General features: G+C 40.0%; 1 protein-coding gene across 1 annotated transcript in view; it reads right to left on the reverse strand.

The window, feature by feature from the left end:
- Positions 1-3798: 3798 nt before the first annotated feature.
- The window catches only part of LOC138746152 (leucine-rich repeat-containing G-protein coupled receptor 5-like), a 123463-nt gene continuing 108617 nt past the window's right edge, over positions 3799-18644 (reverse strand). The window contains exons 14-17 of the mRNA XM_069904067.1: positions 13136-13261; positions 9187-9332; positions 8128-8208; positions 3799-7425 (exon numbers count right to left, since the gene is read on the reverse strand). Of these exons, the coding sequence (XP_069760168.1) occupies positions 6332-7425; positions 8128-8208; positions 9187-9332; positions 13136-13261 (1447 nt within the window). The 3' untranslated portion in view covers positions 3799-6331. The remainder of the gene's footprint in view (positions 7426-8127; positions 8209-9186; positions 9333-13135; positions 13262-18644) is intronic.

Here is an 18644-nt window from a genome sequence, read left to right on the forward strand (position 1 = left end):
CAGCGTGGATTCGATGCTTGCAGACTCTGCCAGCTCGAGTACTTCGATGTTGGTGATGAAGTCACTCCAATGAATGTTGAGGATGGAGTGGAGACAACGCTGGTGGAAGCGTTCTAGGAGCCGTAGGTGACGCCGGTAGAGGATCCTTCATGGATCCTCTACCGGCGTCACCTACGGCTCCTAGAACGCTTCCACCAGCGTTGTCTCCACTCCATCCTAACCTAGCTATTACTACTCAGGAAATGCATTGCCAGTCAAAAATTACTTTTCCCCATTTTTTATTTCATTGAAATATTCTAACTAATAAACTTCATGACATGTGCCTTTAAACACTGCAGCAAATCATTTTGATATCATTTTATCTATGTCATGTTTGGAATTATGATTAAAATGTTGAAACTATGATTGAAATATACATTTTGTTTTCCAGTACCTATCTTTTCTTTCTTTCTTCTTTGGCTTGGCTTCGCGGACGAAGATTTATGGAGGGGGTAAAAAGTCCACGTCAGCTGCAGGCTCGTTTGTGGCTGACCAGTCCGATGCGGGACAGGCAGACACGGTTGCAGGGGAAAATTGGTGGGTTGGGGTTGGGTGTTGGGTTTTTCCTCCAGTACCTATCACATTTCAAATAATTCTGATCATCCAAATGTTGTAATGAAGATATGCATCAGTTTAAATTTGCAACGACAAAATCATATTGGTCTGCTTGTAAATTGAAAGCCAAGTTGAGCAATTGTAACTGCATAAATTTCCCTACTAGTTGCTGATGTGGAACCATGTTAATCACTACAATGACTTGTGTGTTTGGGTAAAGGGACAAGGTCCTTTTCACACATTGTTCAATATAAAATACTTAGCATTTTTTTTAATGACACTTCAGCCAATTGAGTTGATGTCGGTCCAATCTCATTTCCCAACTTATTTCCCCACAAGATATTCTCTCTCGTGTACCCATCAGCTGCCCCTAATTCAACACTAGGGGTTATTTACATAAACAAATCAACATAGCAGCCTGTCTTTGGGAATGTGGGAGTAAACCAGAACAGCTGGGGAAAGCCCAAGTGGTTACAGGCAGAACATGCTAATAACTCCACTTAGCATAGGACTTTCGAATTAAATCTGCATCACTGGAGGTTTGGGACAATCTGCTTAATCACTGTATAGTTGGAGTGTGTTTAATATTTTGTACTCCATATCAGTAGGTTTGAACTTGAAATAAATGTTGATAACCTGTTGTGAAGTAGATCTGAGATAGAATTTAAACTTAAAAGTCACATTGGTTTTGGGGAGCCTCAAAGTCATTTGCCAAAGAAGGAATTCCTCATTGATTCACATTTTATGACCTTTTAGGAGACGACTTCCTTCAGATTGTAATTTAAGCAAAATTTAAACAGGAACACTTGTTGTTTCCTCTCCTCTTGCTTCCAAAAAAAAAAGCATTTGAACTGAATTATTGTCACATATTAAGACACCGTGGGGGAAAAACAGCATTTATTTTGAGTGCTAACCTGGCTAGTCAACATATCCTTGAGTAGTAAAAAATAGGTAATAAAAAATAAGGGGGGAAAAAAATCCTAATGTTAATTCCATTTTTATCATATACCGTCCCCACTATTGTGTAATAAAACATTGGGCCAGTAAGAACTTTTATCTCAAAGGGGAAGTAAAAGCAATGTGTTGCAAATACTGAGCAAGACAAGCTGAGCAAAACTGAGTGAATGCTTCAGGTTTTTTCCTAGGAGTTGGTTAAATAAAACAAGAGATACACAGGAGATGGATGTTGGGATCTGATGCCAAGCATAGTCTTCTGGAGGAACTCAGTGGGTCCAGCTGCATCAGCAGCAGAAAAAGAATGGTTGGCATTCTGAGGTCCAACTCTTTATCTGGACTGAGGAAAGTTTAGAGTAGAGGCAGTGTAAAGATAACGACGCGTGGCTGTGGTCGCAAACCTTGATCAGGATGTGGTTGAAAATGAGTGACTTTCAAGAAGCAGGGGGAGGATATGAGGGTAAAAATGTAGTCCAGTTAGTAGTTGAATGGCAACAATAAGAGTCAATGAAAAATAGAAACACATGGCAGTTGTCACAATTCTGAATCAAAATAAACACCCAGCGTCTCAGACGGTAGAGAGAGAAAAACAAAAGTTATCGGGACGGGCCAGTTTCAACACTAACGGGCAATGGTTGAGTCGCAAAGTCTGCAGTGTCATGTAGACAGTAGATGGGAATGCTGTACTTGGGGCATTTGATGATCTTGGTCAGTTCCATGTTGGAAGTCCAGCGTGGAGAAGTCTGCATGGGAACATTAAGGGAAATTCAAATCAGGGGTGAATGGGCAGCAATGGCACACTGAAACAGGGATGTTCTACAAAGCCGTCGCCCAGTTTTTGATGGTATTCTCTGATGCAGAGGCGGCCACAGAATGAACACTGAATGTAAGACAGGAGGCTGGGGGAAGTGCAAGGCGATTGCTGCTTCACTTGGGAGAATGGGGCAACGGAGGGTGGAAAAGAACAATGTAAAAAGATTCGTGGAGAAGATTAAGTGAGGATTCCAGTCAGTGGGGATGGAAGAATGAGTCAGATGATCATGAAGGGACCTATCCCTTTAAATGGGAGGGATGAGGAAGAGGTGTCCAGTGGTGCAATCCTAATAAAACTGCCTGACCTGCTGAATATTACCAGAAATTTCTCCTTTCATTTCAGGATTCCAATATCAGAAATTTTATAGGTTTTTATTTATCTTAAAGGAAACCTTCCTGCCCAAATTTACACATTGCAAAACACTAAAGTTTAAAATTGACAGTTTTGCTCATTACCCATTCACTCTAACTTATTAATATTACTGAAGTAGATTTGGTGCAGAGTTTAAACTTTATGTAAAATTATAATTAATTTAGGAGAGCCTCAGACAATAATTTTCTCATTGTGAGTTTTCAGAGCAGTTTCAGGATACCATACTGAGTTGCAGGTACTTTAACCAAGCAGCATCTTTAACCGAAGAACATGTGCTTCATATTCCTGGGGTTTCCTAAAAAATGCTGCTACATAAGTCTCTTTCTATTCTTTTCAGAAATGAACATAGAGAAGAAACTTTGCTGAATTTTACCTTTTTGAAATCTGTACTCACGGATTTTGATTCATGAAATGCTTTTCAGATATCTCATTTAACAATGAATTAACAAAGTACTTCTGAGGTACATTTGCTTGTATTTTAGGGGGGTCATTGCAGTCAACACCTCACAAGGGTTAATAAAATCAGTTCTTTTGGTAATGTTGGTTGAGGAATGTATTGTCTGGAACATTTTCCCAGCTCTTTGTTAGGTCTATCATGTCATCTCTAAGAATCAATGTAGCATGTTGCATAACTTTAGATACACATTTGTATCAGACACTGCTGTTCGAGTTGAGATAGTGGCTTCTGTTAATAACTCCACTTCTCATATTTGATTACAACATAAGTTACAGATGCAACAGAAAAAAAAGGAACTATAACTTGACATAAATGAAGAAGGGGAGATGGTTTAACAATTCACCTGGAATACCAGTCTGATTTGTGTCCTAGATCAGATCTTGCAAAGCAAGACTTGAACTCCCATTACCTTCTAATTCAGAGGTGAGACTTCTGCCACTTCGTTGAGGCCCAAAGTCTCAAGAAATACCTGACTTCACTTTTCACATTGGAATTATGGTTACAACAAAACAAAAAGGAGAAAACACAAGGAAATTTCATGATAGCGTGCCCTCTGAGCAATAAACAATAAAATTCCTTGTTTATTGGATTTATTTTAATGTGTCCCCTCTGAAACAGAAATTCCAGCAGCCAAATTATTTACAGCTCTATCTTTACGTACATTATATACAAATTCATACATGTTAATATTTTTCTACTTGTTATAGGGTTTTTAAAATGCACAGAGAATATTACACTCCACAGTACAGGCCTACTTTATGATTCTCTCTTGACAAAGATTACATGAGACTCTTGACTGGCTACAAAATTGTTATTAGAAATAAATACATTTCTTTAATAGCATAAATGTACATATATTTTATAGACATCTGGATTTAAAAACAGTTACAATTGTTTTTTTTTATACTTAATCATTTTTGCTCTTTTCCTGTTGCATTTTGCAAAGATATACTGCCAGTCTTTAAGGAGTGTGTCTATATTTTGTTGTTAAACTGAATACATTGTTATTACAAATGCACTGTCTTTAACTATTCCTAAGCATCTAAAATTTATTTTGGAAAAAGTGCAGTTCTCTTCACCAAAGATGCAGTCATCACCAAAATGAATTACATATAGACATAGTTTGAGTCAACACACGACCAAAATATGCAATCTATTCTGAGATTTCCTTTCAAAATAGGAGAAGGCCATTCAATCCATCAAATCTATGCTGATTCTCAGTTCCATTCTCCCATCTACTTCCCTGTAACCTATCCCCTCTCGCATGCCCATCAAATTTCCCCACACCCACCCTCCAATCCTCATCTCACCAACCTACACTAACCTACCAGCATGTCTTTGCAGTGTGGCAGGCAACTGGAGCCCCCAGACAAAACCCATGTGAACACCAGGGGAATACGTCAACTCCACACAGACATCACCCGAAGTCGGAGTTGATCCCATGTTGCTGGAGCTGTCCAAGAGCGTACTAACTGCTGTATCACTGTGCTGTTATGTTAAGCCAGGAAGATTCACATCAAAGCAATATTTTTTCATAATAGGAATTAAATTTAAAATGTCAAATAACAATTTGCTATTTGTTTTAAGGTCTAGGTTTATGTGCCCTGTCCCACTGGATCACTGAAAGAAGCCTATCCTTGCTTCAGGCACTGTGACCCATTGAAGCTATTTTTTTTTTCCTTCTAAGGCAATAGTTCTCAACCTTTTTCTTTCCACTCACATACCATTTTAAATAATCCCTATGCCATTGGTGTCCTGTGATTAGTAAGGGATTACTTAAGATGGGATGTGAGTAGGAAGGGAAGGTTGAGAACCATTGCTCTGGACCCAATTGTTACTGAAATATTTTGCTTGAGAAAAATGTCATTGGCCCATTTCCTTTGGAGTTATGAAACCATGCACATAACGAGTCAATTAGGTACGATTAAAACAGTGGTTTTCAAACTTTTTCTTTCTACCCACATACCACCTTAGGCAATCCTTTACTAATCACAGAGCACCTATGGCATAGGGAATACTTAAAAGTGGTATGTGAATGGAAAGAAAAAGGTTGAGAAGTTATTAGATTTTGTTCATGCCAATTGTCTCAGATAGGTTTTGAATCATTTGTGCATATGAACATGAGTCAATGGTTTCCGCCACCTAGTGGCAGCAGAAAGTGTACGAGCTTGATGGTAATGAAAAGGAGTTAGAAATGGGTTTGTTCTGGCCAAACAGGCGTAATAGAATAAGATATCCACTGCACTTTCAACTTTCAGGTCCAATGAATTCAACAGAGCCAAATATTCATGTGGAAATGTCATAGGGTGCCAAATGTATTTCTCTGACAAAAGACCATTGTCCCCTGAAACATTAACTTTGTCCCTCTATCCATGAATGCTACCTGACATATCGACAGTGTTTATTTATACATAGAGTGATTGAAGCAGGAAATACCCGTCAAATATAGCTACAATGAATTGCAGGTGAAACTGTGACTTTCCCTGTATCCATCCATCGTTGTACGTAATTTGGAAGAAGTATTGCAAGGTTTGGTTTTGTATGTTATTGGGAGAAGCTTTACAGTTTAATGTCTATTTTTGTCTGAGGTCAAATTGCTTCAAAGTGATTGAATAACATGGAAATAGAGTACTCCTGTTGGATGACTTGTTACAAATAGACAGCACTAACTTTTGTAGCCAAGAACGTGGAGAATGCAGTTTTTGATTGGTATTTGGAGGTGATCACAAGATAACCTCAACCTTCCCCGTGAAATAATGTCATCTATTTCAAAATAATTTTTCTGCTCATTCGTGAGACAAGCTGAATAGAGGAAGTTACCAGCTAATCTTGGAGACTGTTGAATTTCCCAAGTAAACGTTTTGAGTTTACCGGAGCTTAAATTTCAAACAGTATATCATTGACTCAATAATTGCATTGGTCACTTTGCCAACACATCCACTAGGGAACATCACAAAACAATGAACCAAAGTAATTATTGCATCTTCTGGCCTGTTTTAAGACAAAAATTGCTTACATAATTTGTCCCTTCTGTACCTTGGTTTTTGTCAGAAAGTAGCAGATGTGAGGATGTGTATTTTTGGTAATAGCTTATCTGCAGCAGTTTCATTTTCTGTGAATTAATTTGTTGATACATCACTTTAGCGGCAGTCAGTATATGTTGTTGATGACTGTTGACAGGTCTCCATCATCTGGTATGTGGTCTGCATTGAAAAGTTTTTAACTGAGCAACAGGATGGGCCAGAGACTGAGTGGATGCCTGGGCATGCCACTAGTTCTTGGGTGGAATCACAGGACTGCTTCTCAGCATCTTCTGAGTTTATAGAGGCCAGGCTTCTCTGGTTTGATCTCTTCCATGATCGTCTATTCTTCCTCAGAAGTCCAAGATCATCTTTGAAATGTGGGTTGAAAAGAATGTAGAGCAAAGGATTCAGACATCCTGGCAATGGAAGAATCACCAGAAGTATTGACTTGACGACATCTGGACTAATAACTAGGAGGTTCAGCAAGGAAGAAAATGACAGGAAAGCCACGGGACAATACAGAATGCAGTTAGTGAACAGCAGCCAGGCAATATGTTTTACCATTGAGCAGTCCCAAAAGCCGTGCAAGTCTCCCTTTTCCAGGCCACAGTAAAGTTTTGAATAGGTAATTGTCATGACGAGGAAGCATAAAGAGTTTAACAAGACTAAAGCCACAAGGAAGCCTAAAGTGGAGGGTTCCCCAAAAGGTAAAGGGAAGCAAAGGGGGGAAATGCTGTCATCTCCAATGTAGAACAGTGGAAGCATTGCTACTATACATGCCAGGATCATGCAAAGCATTGCTGCAATCTTGATGCTATCGAGGGTTTTCCTTTGTCTTGTGTCGCATTTTGTGGAGAGACACCGTTCAACAGTTGCGACTGTGAGCAGGAAGATGGACAGTTCAGAAGCAAAGACGGAGAGGAAGCTGGCAACCTGACAGCCAATTCCACTCTCCCACCGTGCTCCGTATTGTGCAAATCTGCCGAAAGTTAGCAGATCCACAACTGCCAGAATACCACTGTAGACACCCATTAGTGAGTTCACCACTGACAGGAAGCCTATCAGAAGTTTTGGTGGGGAAATCGACATTGGAGATCCAAAAACTGTTGTGGCGACCAAGCCATTGCAAATGAGAGAGAGCAAAACAATGGTCCATACTCCAAGGCGTATTATCCAGCTGCCAAACAGGTGGTCACAGGGTTTGAAGGGTCCTAAAATTAATATATTTTATTTGTTAGTTTATTATATTTACTTTCTCATTTCTATTAACCCATACAATGTGGATATCTTAGACCTTGACCAATTTACAGAAAATCAATGCAAACATTTGGGGATAAGGTTGACAATTTGATGGCACAGAAATTCAGTTGCTCCCGGTGAAGTACATTAGTGAGGTGCCAATTATCATTTTGGGAGAGGGAATTGGGCTCTTGGGCTTTCGCTATGGGAACAGCAGACTGGGAGGGTTGGGTGGTGGAATGGTGGGAGGAAATAATTGGGGAGAGTTTGGTATACACATACAGCATTGTGACAGCCCCTTCCTGCCCACGAGCACACTGCCCAATTACACCCAATTGCCCTACAATCTCGGTATGTTTTGAACAGTGGGAGAAAATCTGAACGCCCAGAGGAAACCCACGCAGACAAGAGGAGAACATACAAACTGACAGACAGCGCCGCATTCGGACCCCTGGTCACTGGCGCTGTGACAGAGTTGCATTAACTGCTATGATAACTGTGTAGCTCTGGTTGACTGATGTACAGGTATTCCATTTGGACAATAAAGTGGAAAGACCATATTATTCTGGGAGAACTTAATCTTAGCCACTCCTTTGATAAGTTTCATTACAGTGCTTCATAGAAATGATTTATTTGAAAAACAAGACTAGAAAATCATTATTCCTTCAACTTACCTGGTGTTGGAGTGCATTGGACTGAATGGATCTTTGCATCCTCTTCAAATTCAGTGAACAAATCTTCGGGGTCCTGATCATCTGCACATCACAAAGTTCAACAATTATGCATGATATTTTGTGGATATAAAAATGAATTAATTTAATTTAGACATACAGCACAGTAACAGGCCACTTTGGTCCATGAATCCATGCTGCCCAATTTAGTCATTCATTAATTGATTTTTTTTTTAATAGTTAAGTCTTGTTTTCTTCATGTTTATCACCCTTTCAAACAATTTATCTTTATTTTAACGGCAATTTCTAACTTCATTTGTGAAGTCACCATCTAAAATGTTATCATGTGTGCCGTTTTTTTTTTGAGAATTACTGGAAAAGACAAACTCAATGCTTTCGGGGTGAGCCAGAACATTTAGCTTCTGTCAACCAAATAAGAAGTAAATGAGTGTGAACATTTAAACTGTAAATCAAAAAATTGCAGATGCTGGAAATGCAAAACAAGGACAATGTGCTGGGAACTCTGAGCAGATCAGGCAACATCTGTGAAACAAGAAATAAAATTAATGTTAAATGTTGAAGAGCTCTCATCAAAAATGAGAATGAGAGAAATGAAGTTAGCCTTAAATTACTGAGACCTGAAACTTCAAACTAAACTGTTTTTTCTAGTTCCAAATTCTGATGGGCTTTGACCAGAGGAGCATAGAACACTGCAGCACAGAAACAGGCCCTTCAGCCCATCTAGTCTGTGCCAAACTATTATTCTGCCTAGTCCCATTGATCTGCATCTGGACCCTAATCATCTATGCCCCTCCCATCCAAATTTTTGTTAAATGTTGAAATCCTGCCCACATTTATTATTTCAGCTGGCAGCTCTCACTATTCTCTGCATGAAGAAGTTGGCTCGTCTTCGTCCCTTTAAACATTTTCACCTTTCACCCTTAACCCATGTCCCCTAGTGCTTGTTTCACTGGAACATAAACTCTCCTCTGCTTTCCACAGATGCTGCCTGGCCTGCTGAGTGTTTCACGATTTCTGCTTATGACAACCCTGAAACACGACCTTGTCCAGAGAGCATCCCAGCATCCAGCTTCTGTGCATCCTCGACACTGACGTTCTCCATTTGCTGCCACTGACTTGCAAGTTTGTGGGAACTCCCACAAAATCTGTAGGCACAGCACTGATAAGCATATGGCATTTCCAGCACCCTGCAGATTTAAACATCAAAGAATTAAATTGGAAGAACATCAATATATATAAATGAATGCAATAAACTTCCCATGCTTTTTTAGGGAGGGGTGTGGAGGCACTCAGGGAGGTGTGTGGTAAACTATAATTATATATCAAGATTTCAAAGGAATCAACCCATTGAGTAATGTTCAAAAAAAAAGGTGGAGTTGTTATTCTAGGCTGCACGCTCCTCCAGGAATGTACACGTGAGCAGCACTTTTCGCTTTGAGTTCGAAGGATGTACATTCAAGTACTACACTAGTCGCATCAACACTAAATCTATGCTATTTGAGTTTGTCATTTAGGCAAGACCTTAAATTTAGGCCCCATTAAATATCAGAAGGCACTATTTGAATGCAGATAATCATTCTCCTTAGTGTCGTGGTCAATGTTTATTTTTCAAGTCAACATTTTTGAAATAGTGTTTCTGCTTCTTGCTGTTTGATGGACCTTGATATGCACAAACTGATGCGCAACACTTCAAACTAACGGGACGGCCTGAGGTTGCAAAAGTGATATATAAATGATGTCCCTCTTGTCTAAGTCCTAAGAGATTAAGTGGAAGTTTGATTGAGATGCAAGGTAACAAAAGTGTATTTTTAAAATTCTTTTATGGCAACTCCTACATTTATTCACCATTGCATGTGGGGATAGTGGTGATCTGCTGGCAATTCATCTGGTAAAATTGCACCCATTTGTTAGTTTGGCAGCTCCAGGATTTAGGATCGGGACAATGAAGGAATAGTAGTACAGTAAAACTCTGTATCCAGCACCTATGGGAGTTGGTGGATGCCGGATAAGTGAATTTGCCGATTGTGTGTTGTGTGATTGGTGAACTAACCGCTAGGGGACACCAAATTTAAACGTTCATATTTTTTAAACCTATTTATTTTTCACGATTTTTTTTTGCTGATTGCTTGAATTCCAGATAATGGGAATTTTGCTGTACATTTTAAAGTCAGGATTATTGGTGTTTTGGAGGGGAACTTGCAGGAGGTGGTGTTCTCATGGCTTTGCTACCTTTATCCTCTTTGGTAGTACAAGTCATGAGGGTGGGAGATGTTATCGGAGTGCAAGTCACGACAGTATAGTTCAGGATACTGTGCAGTAAGGTCACTGTTCACTCGGAGGTTGAGAGGTTGCCAATCAAATAGCCTGCTCTATGCTGAGTAGTGTCAAGCCTGTGTATTGTTGGAGATCTGTGTCTCCTGGCAAGGGGAAAAGATTCTGTCATGACCCTGACCCAATTTAATGAAATGAACGAGTTCCGCTGTTTTTACTGATTATTGAATGGAGTTGCAGGAGTTCAAGATGTGACAGGGAGACATTTGATGTTAAAATGCTCATTGAAGCTTAAACTGTGGGACAAACATAAAGGCTCAGAAAAAAAAGAACCTAATTATTAGTTTAGTTAACATATTACATAAATGCATTGTTTCAAGATTCACTATAACTTCTGTGATTAATGAAACAATTAGCAATTTTTGAAGGCATTTACATTACACCAGACATGTTTTGGAAGGATAAATTTATATGAAATATGCTTTTATTTACATGCTAAGATTAATTTTTTTTGTTTCAAATGGATCAGAAGGCAACTTCCTACGTGATACAGCACATCTGAAATTATCTTTGTGTTCAGCTTGAAGTTGTCTTTCATAATCCTGATTCTTTCCCTTTATTTATGTATTTATGTTCAGGACTCCAACCTTATAAGAAAATATAGTCCAATGTAGTAGATTGGAACAACAGTAGTTTTGAAGTGCACTTCTGCTAAGAAGAGGCAAATCAAATGGTACAGAGTGAAACACGATGATGTGATTGTAGTGAAAACACAGGAATGCTGGAGGAACTCAGAAGGTCTCATGCATCCATGAGAGCTAAAGATATGTAACTGACATTGCGGGCCTGAGATCTTCTTCAAGGTGAGAGAACAAACATGTACATCAAACTGCAAGAGAAAGAGAATGAGGAAACAAGCTGTAAACCCAAACAAAAATGGGAACAAGATCTAAACATAAAGAATGAAACATGGGAAAAGCTATGCTCCGGAACTATGAGAAATACAATAAACACGAGGTTACGCATGATACAATATAATTGGTTACACAGGCTATACACCACGCCCCAAAAATTAAATAAATGGGACCCAACAGTATCAGACAGATGTTTTCGCTGTAAGAAGGAAATGGGAACAACAGTACATGCAATTTCGGCATGTGAGAAAGTGGGAAAATTTTGGGAAGATCTAAACCAGTTATTAAATAAAATCACAAAAAGCAACATACCAAAAAATCCAGAGATCTTTCTTCTAAGTAATATAAGAAGTAAAGAACTTGGACTCAATTTGGATGGAGCACAAAAAAGATTTATTATGATAGCCTTAGCTGGAGCAAAAAAATGTATTATGTCAACCTGGAAATTAGAAGATAGCCTGAGAATACAGCAATGGTACATAGAAATGAATAAATGTGTTCCATTGGAAAAAATAACATATAATTTAAGAAATTACATCACAGTATTCGAACAAATTTGGGAACCGTACATGGAACACAACAGAGAAGTCCTACCGCGGACCTCCACCACCTAAAATGATAGAAGGAGTCGAAGACGAAATGAACTGACCCAGTGTGTAAAAGTAGAAGACACAAATTTCTTGTTTATTTTCACTGAGTGTTGACATTGTTTAATGGGTTTAATGTATCATATATGTTGAACGTTGAGTGGGTGGGGAGGGAGGGTGAAGGAGGGAGGGAAGGGAGGGGGGAAAAGGGGAGAAAATGACACTGTGTATATTCAAGAGGGAAATGTTTGTGTGTATTTTGGTTAGTATGGTTCATAGTGTGAAAAATTTTTTCAAAATTTAAAAAAAGGTGTGAGAAAGAAAAAAAGCAGGCAGGTGCCTGAATTAAAAGGCTGGTGGGAAGGGAAGAAAGGGCAGGGGGAAGAGCAGACCAACAGTGATAATGGAGAGGACAGGAGGAGGGATGGCCCTGTGAATGCAGGTGTGGAGGAAAAGAGAGACCGAGCTAGAGGAAAGGAGAAACATGGATGGATGGAGATGGGGCTAACGGAAACTGGAGAAGTCGGTGTTAATGCCATCCAGTTGGAGGGTGCCCAGATGGAACACGAAGTGTTGACTAAAAGCTATTAACTTTCACTGCACAATTTGAAAAAAAAAACATTGCAGGATCAACTGATTTTGTTTTCACTGCAGATTATTTTCATTAGATGTATCTTGCTCCTGCCCTACTGTACAACAAAGCACATTTATAGAACCAGAACTAAAACACAAAAAGTCTGCAAATACCATGCTTGAAGTAAAAATGCATAATGCTGGAGAAACTCTGCAGATCAAGCAGTGTACTTTATATTGCAAATGAAGATACATAACTAACGTTTCAGTTGTGAGCCCTTCCTCCAGGGATCAAGCCCGAAACATTGGTTATGTATCTTTATCTTTGCTGTACACTGTGTAACACCCAACACCCAACCCCAACCCACCAATTTTCCCCTGCAACCGCTGCAATCGTGTCTGCCTGTCCCGCATCGGACTTGTCAGCCACAAACGAGCCTGCAGCTGACGTTGACTTTTTACCCCCTCCATAAATCTTCGTCCGCGAAGCCAAGCCAAAGACACTGTGTGATCTGCTGAGTTTCTCCAGCATCATGTTTTCACAGATATAGAATCAATTCTTGTGCTTTATAAACTCTAACCTCTATTTTTTTTTTGTAGCTTTGCCATGTTAATAAATTGAGAGGGAAGACTGAATGTTCTTACCTCAGATTATGGAGGCTCTCTATTGGCAGCAAGTCTTGAAGAGCCTGATTGCCTGTTGTTTTCAGGTGTGTTAAGCCACTTAGCCCAGTCAGAGGAAGTGATGTCAGAAGGTTGAAGGTGAGATCACTACACAAAATTAACATCAGTAAGTGAAGCAGTTAGAAACTTGTCTTTAACATTTGACACACAAGAATGCCAGGAATTCCTGTCAGTGAGGCGACTGAAGAAATTTGCTATGTTGGGAAATAAGAGGGAAAAGAAAATTCCAAGCCTTCTGAAGCGGCGAACACCTTGACACATGTTGCTGAGTGATTGATCGTGACATGGGGTAGCAGCAGGGAAAATGACAAATGCATGAACACATGCAACTTGTAAATTCACCTCCAAGCTGCTTTTGATTTGACTTTTCTGTAGGGCTAATACATGATTGATAGTCTGGCAAGGCTACATGTGGTACCAGAGCATCCCTTTCAATATACTCTTCGATCCTGAGCCAGTGCTATGAGGATAGGACAGCAACTAAATGCTCCACAAACCGTGAATAAAAGTTTTATTTTGTGATGATTATGAGATGGATAGTTAAGATGTCAGCACACCAGAAAAAAATTCCAAAACGGATAAGAGTTTATTGGATAATACCATGGGATCTTAACAGTAGACAGGCCTTCATTTCTGCATCGTTGGTCCCTTTGACAAGTAAAATACCTGTGTTTTGAGTTCAAGTGTCTGTAATGAGATTTGAACTAAGAATTTCTTCCTCCATGGTGAGAGTGCCATGAATTGAGCCCTGGCTTTGTTGCACTGCTTCAAGTATGGGGTATTTTCTCAATGCACCTCATGTGAAAAGCATTGCATGGGGAAAATAACACTGGACAATGAAGATATTACTTTCTGAACACTTTTGGGTGTATTTTATTGATTTTGGGCTGCTGATCACAAAAATCACCATTTTATAAAGTACAACCTATTTTTGTGAATTTCTGTCATAGGCTAAGTCTACTTCAAGAGTAAAAAGCCCTGAAGCGCAACATGTCATTCAAAATTCATTCATTTGTACTTGGACGTCTTCCCTGCTGATCTTGGTGCAGTCGATGGTGAACATGGTGAAAGGTTTCACCAGGACAGTGTGGCCATGGAAATATGGTATCAGGGCAACTGGAATCTATCAAAGCTGGCCGACTATCATCGGACATTGACTCGAGAGGCATCAGATGCTGAGTACAAATAAAAATCAGCGGCAAAGCATTTTGAGATCAGTTGAACTAATGAAGTGTGTCAGCATCATTATGTGATGAAAAACGCCAAATTCAATAAAAGTTAATTTAATGTTTCTTCAACTTCCTACGTGATATAGCAAATCTGAAGTTATCTTTGTGTTGAACTTGAAGTTGTCTGTCATAATCCTGAGTCTTTATATTTATTTATTTATTTTTCAGACCACAAACCTTGTGAGAAATTGTTGTCCAATGTAATAGATTGGCACAATTGGCACTGGTACAATTTACTGGTACCACAGCAGTTTTGAAGTGCATTTCTGCTGAGCTGTGCACCCGGCGTGTATTGTGTGGGTTGTAAAATGCTCCCATATCTGCATAGGTCCACAATACGCCAATTAAAGAGTGTGGAAATTAGGACTTAGTTCTGGTATTAATTTTTTAAATAATTTTAAAAACAAGCCTAAAAGACTTAACACCAATAAAAGACACTGGGAAAAAAGCAGAGCAGAAATCCTAGGTAAAAGACCATTTTGGCACATAATTTGTATCACGGGACATTGTCTTCAGCAACGGTGAGAGTTTAATTGTCTATAAATGGTCAAATTTACAGTTTCAAGTAAGGATAAAATGTGAGAAAAACTTCATTCTGACATGTTTTCAAATGTTCCAAAGAATGTGTAGTGAAATCCTTACAGTTTTGATTAAGGATGGTGAAGAAATAAATGACTCTTGATGAATAAATGCAATCTTGTTCTAGCTGAGGTCACTAAGTGTGGATAGGCACAGAAAGATTATCAGTGAGGTGTGACCATCGTTGAGAATTTACATTGACCACGTTGCAGTGTTTATGCATTCTAACAGTGAACTTAAACAAGGATTATTTATATAATTTTTCATAAGCCTGTCTTTGATTAGAGGGAAATTTCACTGCACAGCATTGCTAGTGAGAAACAAAAATGTACCTTTTCGTTTATTGCACATGGTTGAATTTACAAAAGTGCAAGTAATGCCAGAAATCTGATATTTAAACAAATCTTTCTAGAAGCACTCAGGAGGGTGAGGAAGCCTCCGTGAATAGGGAAAAAAAGGGAATGGGTATGTATAATTGATGATCTTGTGATGAACGGTCAATGTTAACTCTGTTGCTCTTTTCCCAATTGGATTTGCCATTGGTGTTGGCTTGTGGTACAAGCCCAGAGGACCCCAAAACCCAGCAGCAATAGGTATCACCAAGACAAATGGTTACTTAAACAAAAGTTACTTTTAATTATCTTTAAACTTGAAAACAGGATCAAATTTTACTATTAACTTACTTAACTTAACTTAACCCCCTTCTAATTCTAAGCGCATGTGTATGTAATATGTATGCAAGTTTAGAAAAGTTCTTTGATTTACAGTCCAATCTCACTTTTCCACTCCTCCAAGTTCACTGGTTGCAGGCAAATCTTATACTGTGCACAGAATTTAACATTTATGAATTTCACCAGGATTTGGTGCTTGAAAGGTCAATGGTTACCGCTCAGGAAGGTTCTTGTCGGTTTTCACAGAGAGAGATTTATTGCTCACTGGACACCCACAAAACTGATCCCTTTTAATCAGCCATGCCAGTGTCTTGCTGAAGAAACATGCCCCATCAGGGTTTTTCCAGATGATAACCTCTTTCTTTCAGGTCACCACAGAGTTCTTTTTTGTTTCTTTTATTTCAAGTGAAACATTAGGCAGCCAGTCCTCTCCTCTTGTATGGACCAGGCTGAACTAAGCACTCACAACCCATCTTCAAAATGGGGTTTTTCCACAAGCTTTCCAGCTTGACCTGTTCCAGTCCTAGCTGCTGTTGACTGTAAAACTGCAGAACTGAATTCTCTCTCTCTCTCTCTCTCTCACTCAGAGAAAAGCCTGCTTGACTCCCTCTCTGCTTGCAAAAACCACATGACCCTCTTAGAGCAGCAAGCAGCACTCGGTCAGCCTGCGGCTCCGATGAGCACTTGGGCACTCTTCAAAGTTTTTGCAAATGCTCTCAGAGCCAGCCTGTCTGGCTTGAGCAGAGCTCCAGTATTTTAAATGAGATCTGTTTTGAAATGTTTGGAAGTAATCTACACTAAAAAAAACCTGCCACATTTTTTCTCCCCAAATCATATCTCGATACAATATAAAACACAACATATTCTGTGATACCGGGTCAGGTGGTTCTTTCCAAGTCAGAACAACAGTAAAAAAGCCCAGTATCTGGAATTTAAGAAACCAGCGAAGAACTTGAAGAAAATAAATTTAAAAAAAATTAAATCAATAAGAATAAAATAATGAGTAAAATATATATTAAGTTTAAAATCGAAAAAGTTGATCTTCTCTGAAGTATCTCATACACCTTTGGTGAAGATGGGAGCGACTATTCAGCCAGTGGAGTGGCCTTGGTTGTGCTTTGCTAATTGAATCAAGATGTGTGAAACAGCATTGCCTCTCACTGTTGGGGTGACTCTATTAAAGTGCTTCCTTAGCCCTGCTTAGTCAGAGTCACCCCGATCAAAAGCTTTATCTGTAAACGAGGAGGTGGGGTTAATTACCTATAATGTTAATGTTTGTCTTCTGGGCAGCTTTGTGGAGTGGAGGGAGAGGAACCATGATGGTTAAATGTTTTCAAAGCATGTGACTGAAAATAAAGTCAAATGCTTTAAGACTTGTATGTTCACGCAAGTGAAGTTTGTTCATTGTAAGTACAGTACAGTCTTTTGGACTTTTAAAATGTTTATTCTTAATTAGTTTGGCATTGTAAGAGTAAATCTCAAGCAACTGGAAAATATATACCGGGGCTGTTTTGCTGTACCAGGACTTCCCCACAATTTGAGCTTGTGATCGTAAAATTCACTTTGGAGGGAGTTCTGTAATAATAGAAACTTTGTCTCTCTATGAAACTGGTGCTCCTGTAGCCGTTCCCACCAGTTTGCATGCACGCAACTAAGCATTCAGTGGAGAGACTTTGACTTATTAAGCAATAGCACCAAAAAGGATGAGTTGGTTATAGATCCTCCCTGGGTAATGCACGCCCAATGTTCGGACATCCTGTTTCAATGAATGATTGTTTGGGAGACGGCCCATACTACAGTAATTGGGGTGTAGGTGGACTGAACTCAACATTCACTCTCTCTCACATCCGTGAAGACGGCTGATGGCTGCTCTTCCCACACTTGCTCACTCTCATCCACCTGACACATCTGTTTTTATCATCCTCTCCCACGCATTTGTTTTTGTTCATTTATGAATTACAAATGTTATAAGTTGTTACCTGGGGATTTCCCATTGTTTGTAGGATGGTGCCAAGTGCAGAATGGTCAGTATCATTCACATATTGATGGCACAAATTAGATCACTACGAATGAGACAGTGGGGGCAGTTGAGGGAGTGTGGGAATGAGGTCCCTGTGAGTTTCAGGGAGTGTGGGAAGCAGGGCCCAGTGAGTTTCAGGGAGTGTGAGAACCAGGGCCCAGTGAGTTTCAGGGAATGTGGGAACCAAGGTCCAGTGAGTTTCAGATAATGTGGGAACCAGGGCCCAGTGAGTTTCAGGGAGTGTGAGAACCAGGGCCCAGTGAGTTTCAGGGAATGTGGAACCAAGGTCCAGTGAGTTTCAGATAATGTGGGAAGCAGGGCCCAGTGAGTTTCAGGGAGTGTGGGAAGCAGGGCCCAGTGAGTTTCAGGGAATGTGGGAACCAAGGTCCAGTGAGTTTCAGATAATGTGGGAACCAGGGCCCAGTGAGTTTCAGGGAATGTGGAACCAAGGTCCAGTGAGTTTCAGATAATGTGGGAAGCAGGGCCCAGTGAGTTTCAGGGAGTGTGGGAAGCAGGGCCCAGTGAGTTTCAGGGAGTGTGGGAACCAAGGTCCAGTGAGTTTCAGATAATGTGGGAAGCAGGGCCCAGTGAGTTTCAGGGAGTGTGGGAAGCAGGGCCCAGTGAGTTTCAGGGAATGTGGGAACCAAGGTCCAGTGAGTTTCAGATAATGTGGGAACCAGGGCCCAGTGAGTTTCAGGGAGTGTGGGAAGCAGGGCCCAGTGAGTTTCAGGGAGTGTGAGAACCAGGGCCCAGTGAGTTTCAGGGAATGTGGGAACCAAGGTCCAGTGAGTTTCAGATAATGTGGGAAGCAGGATCCAGTGAGTTTCAGGGAGTGTGGGAAGCAGGGCCCAGTGAGTTTCAGGAAGTGTAGGAACCAGAGCCCTAGTTTGTTTCAGGGGAGTGAGGGAAACATTATTAGGACCACCAAATAGTCAGACAGCAGATTCTCAACATTTGATATTATTCAGCTC

The sequence above is a fragment of the Narcine bancroftii genome, chromosome 11 (assembly GCF_036971445.1).
Source record: "Narcine bancroftii isolate sNarBan1 chromosome 11, sNarBan1.hap1, whole genome shotgun sequence".
In the NCBI taxonomy this organism is placed as follows: domain Eukaryota; kingdom Metazoa; phylum Chordata; class Chondrichthyes; order Torpediniformes; family Narcinidae; genus Narcine; species Narcine bancroftii.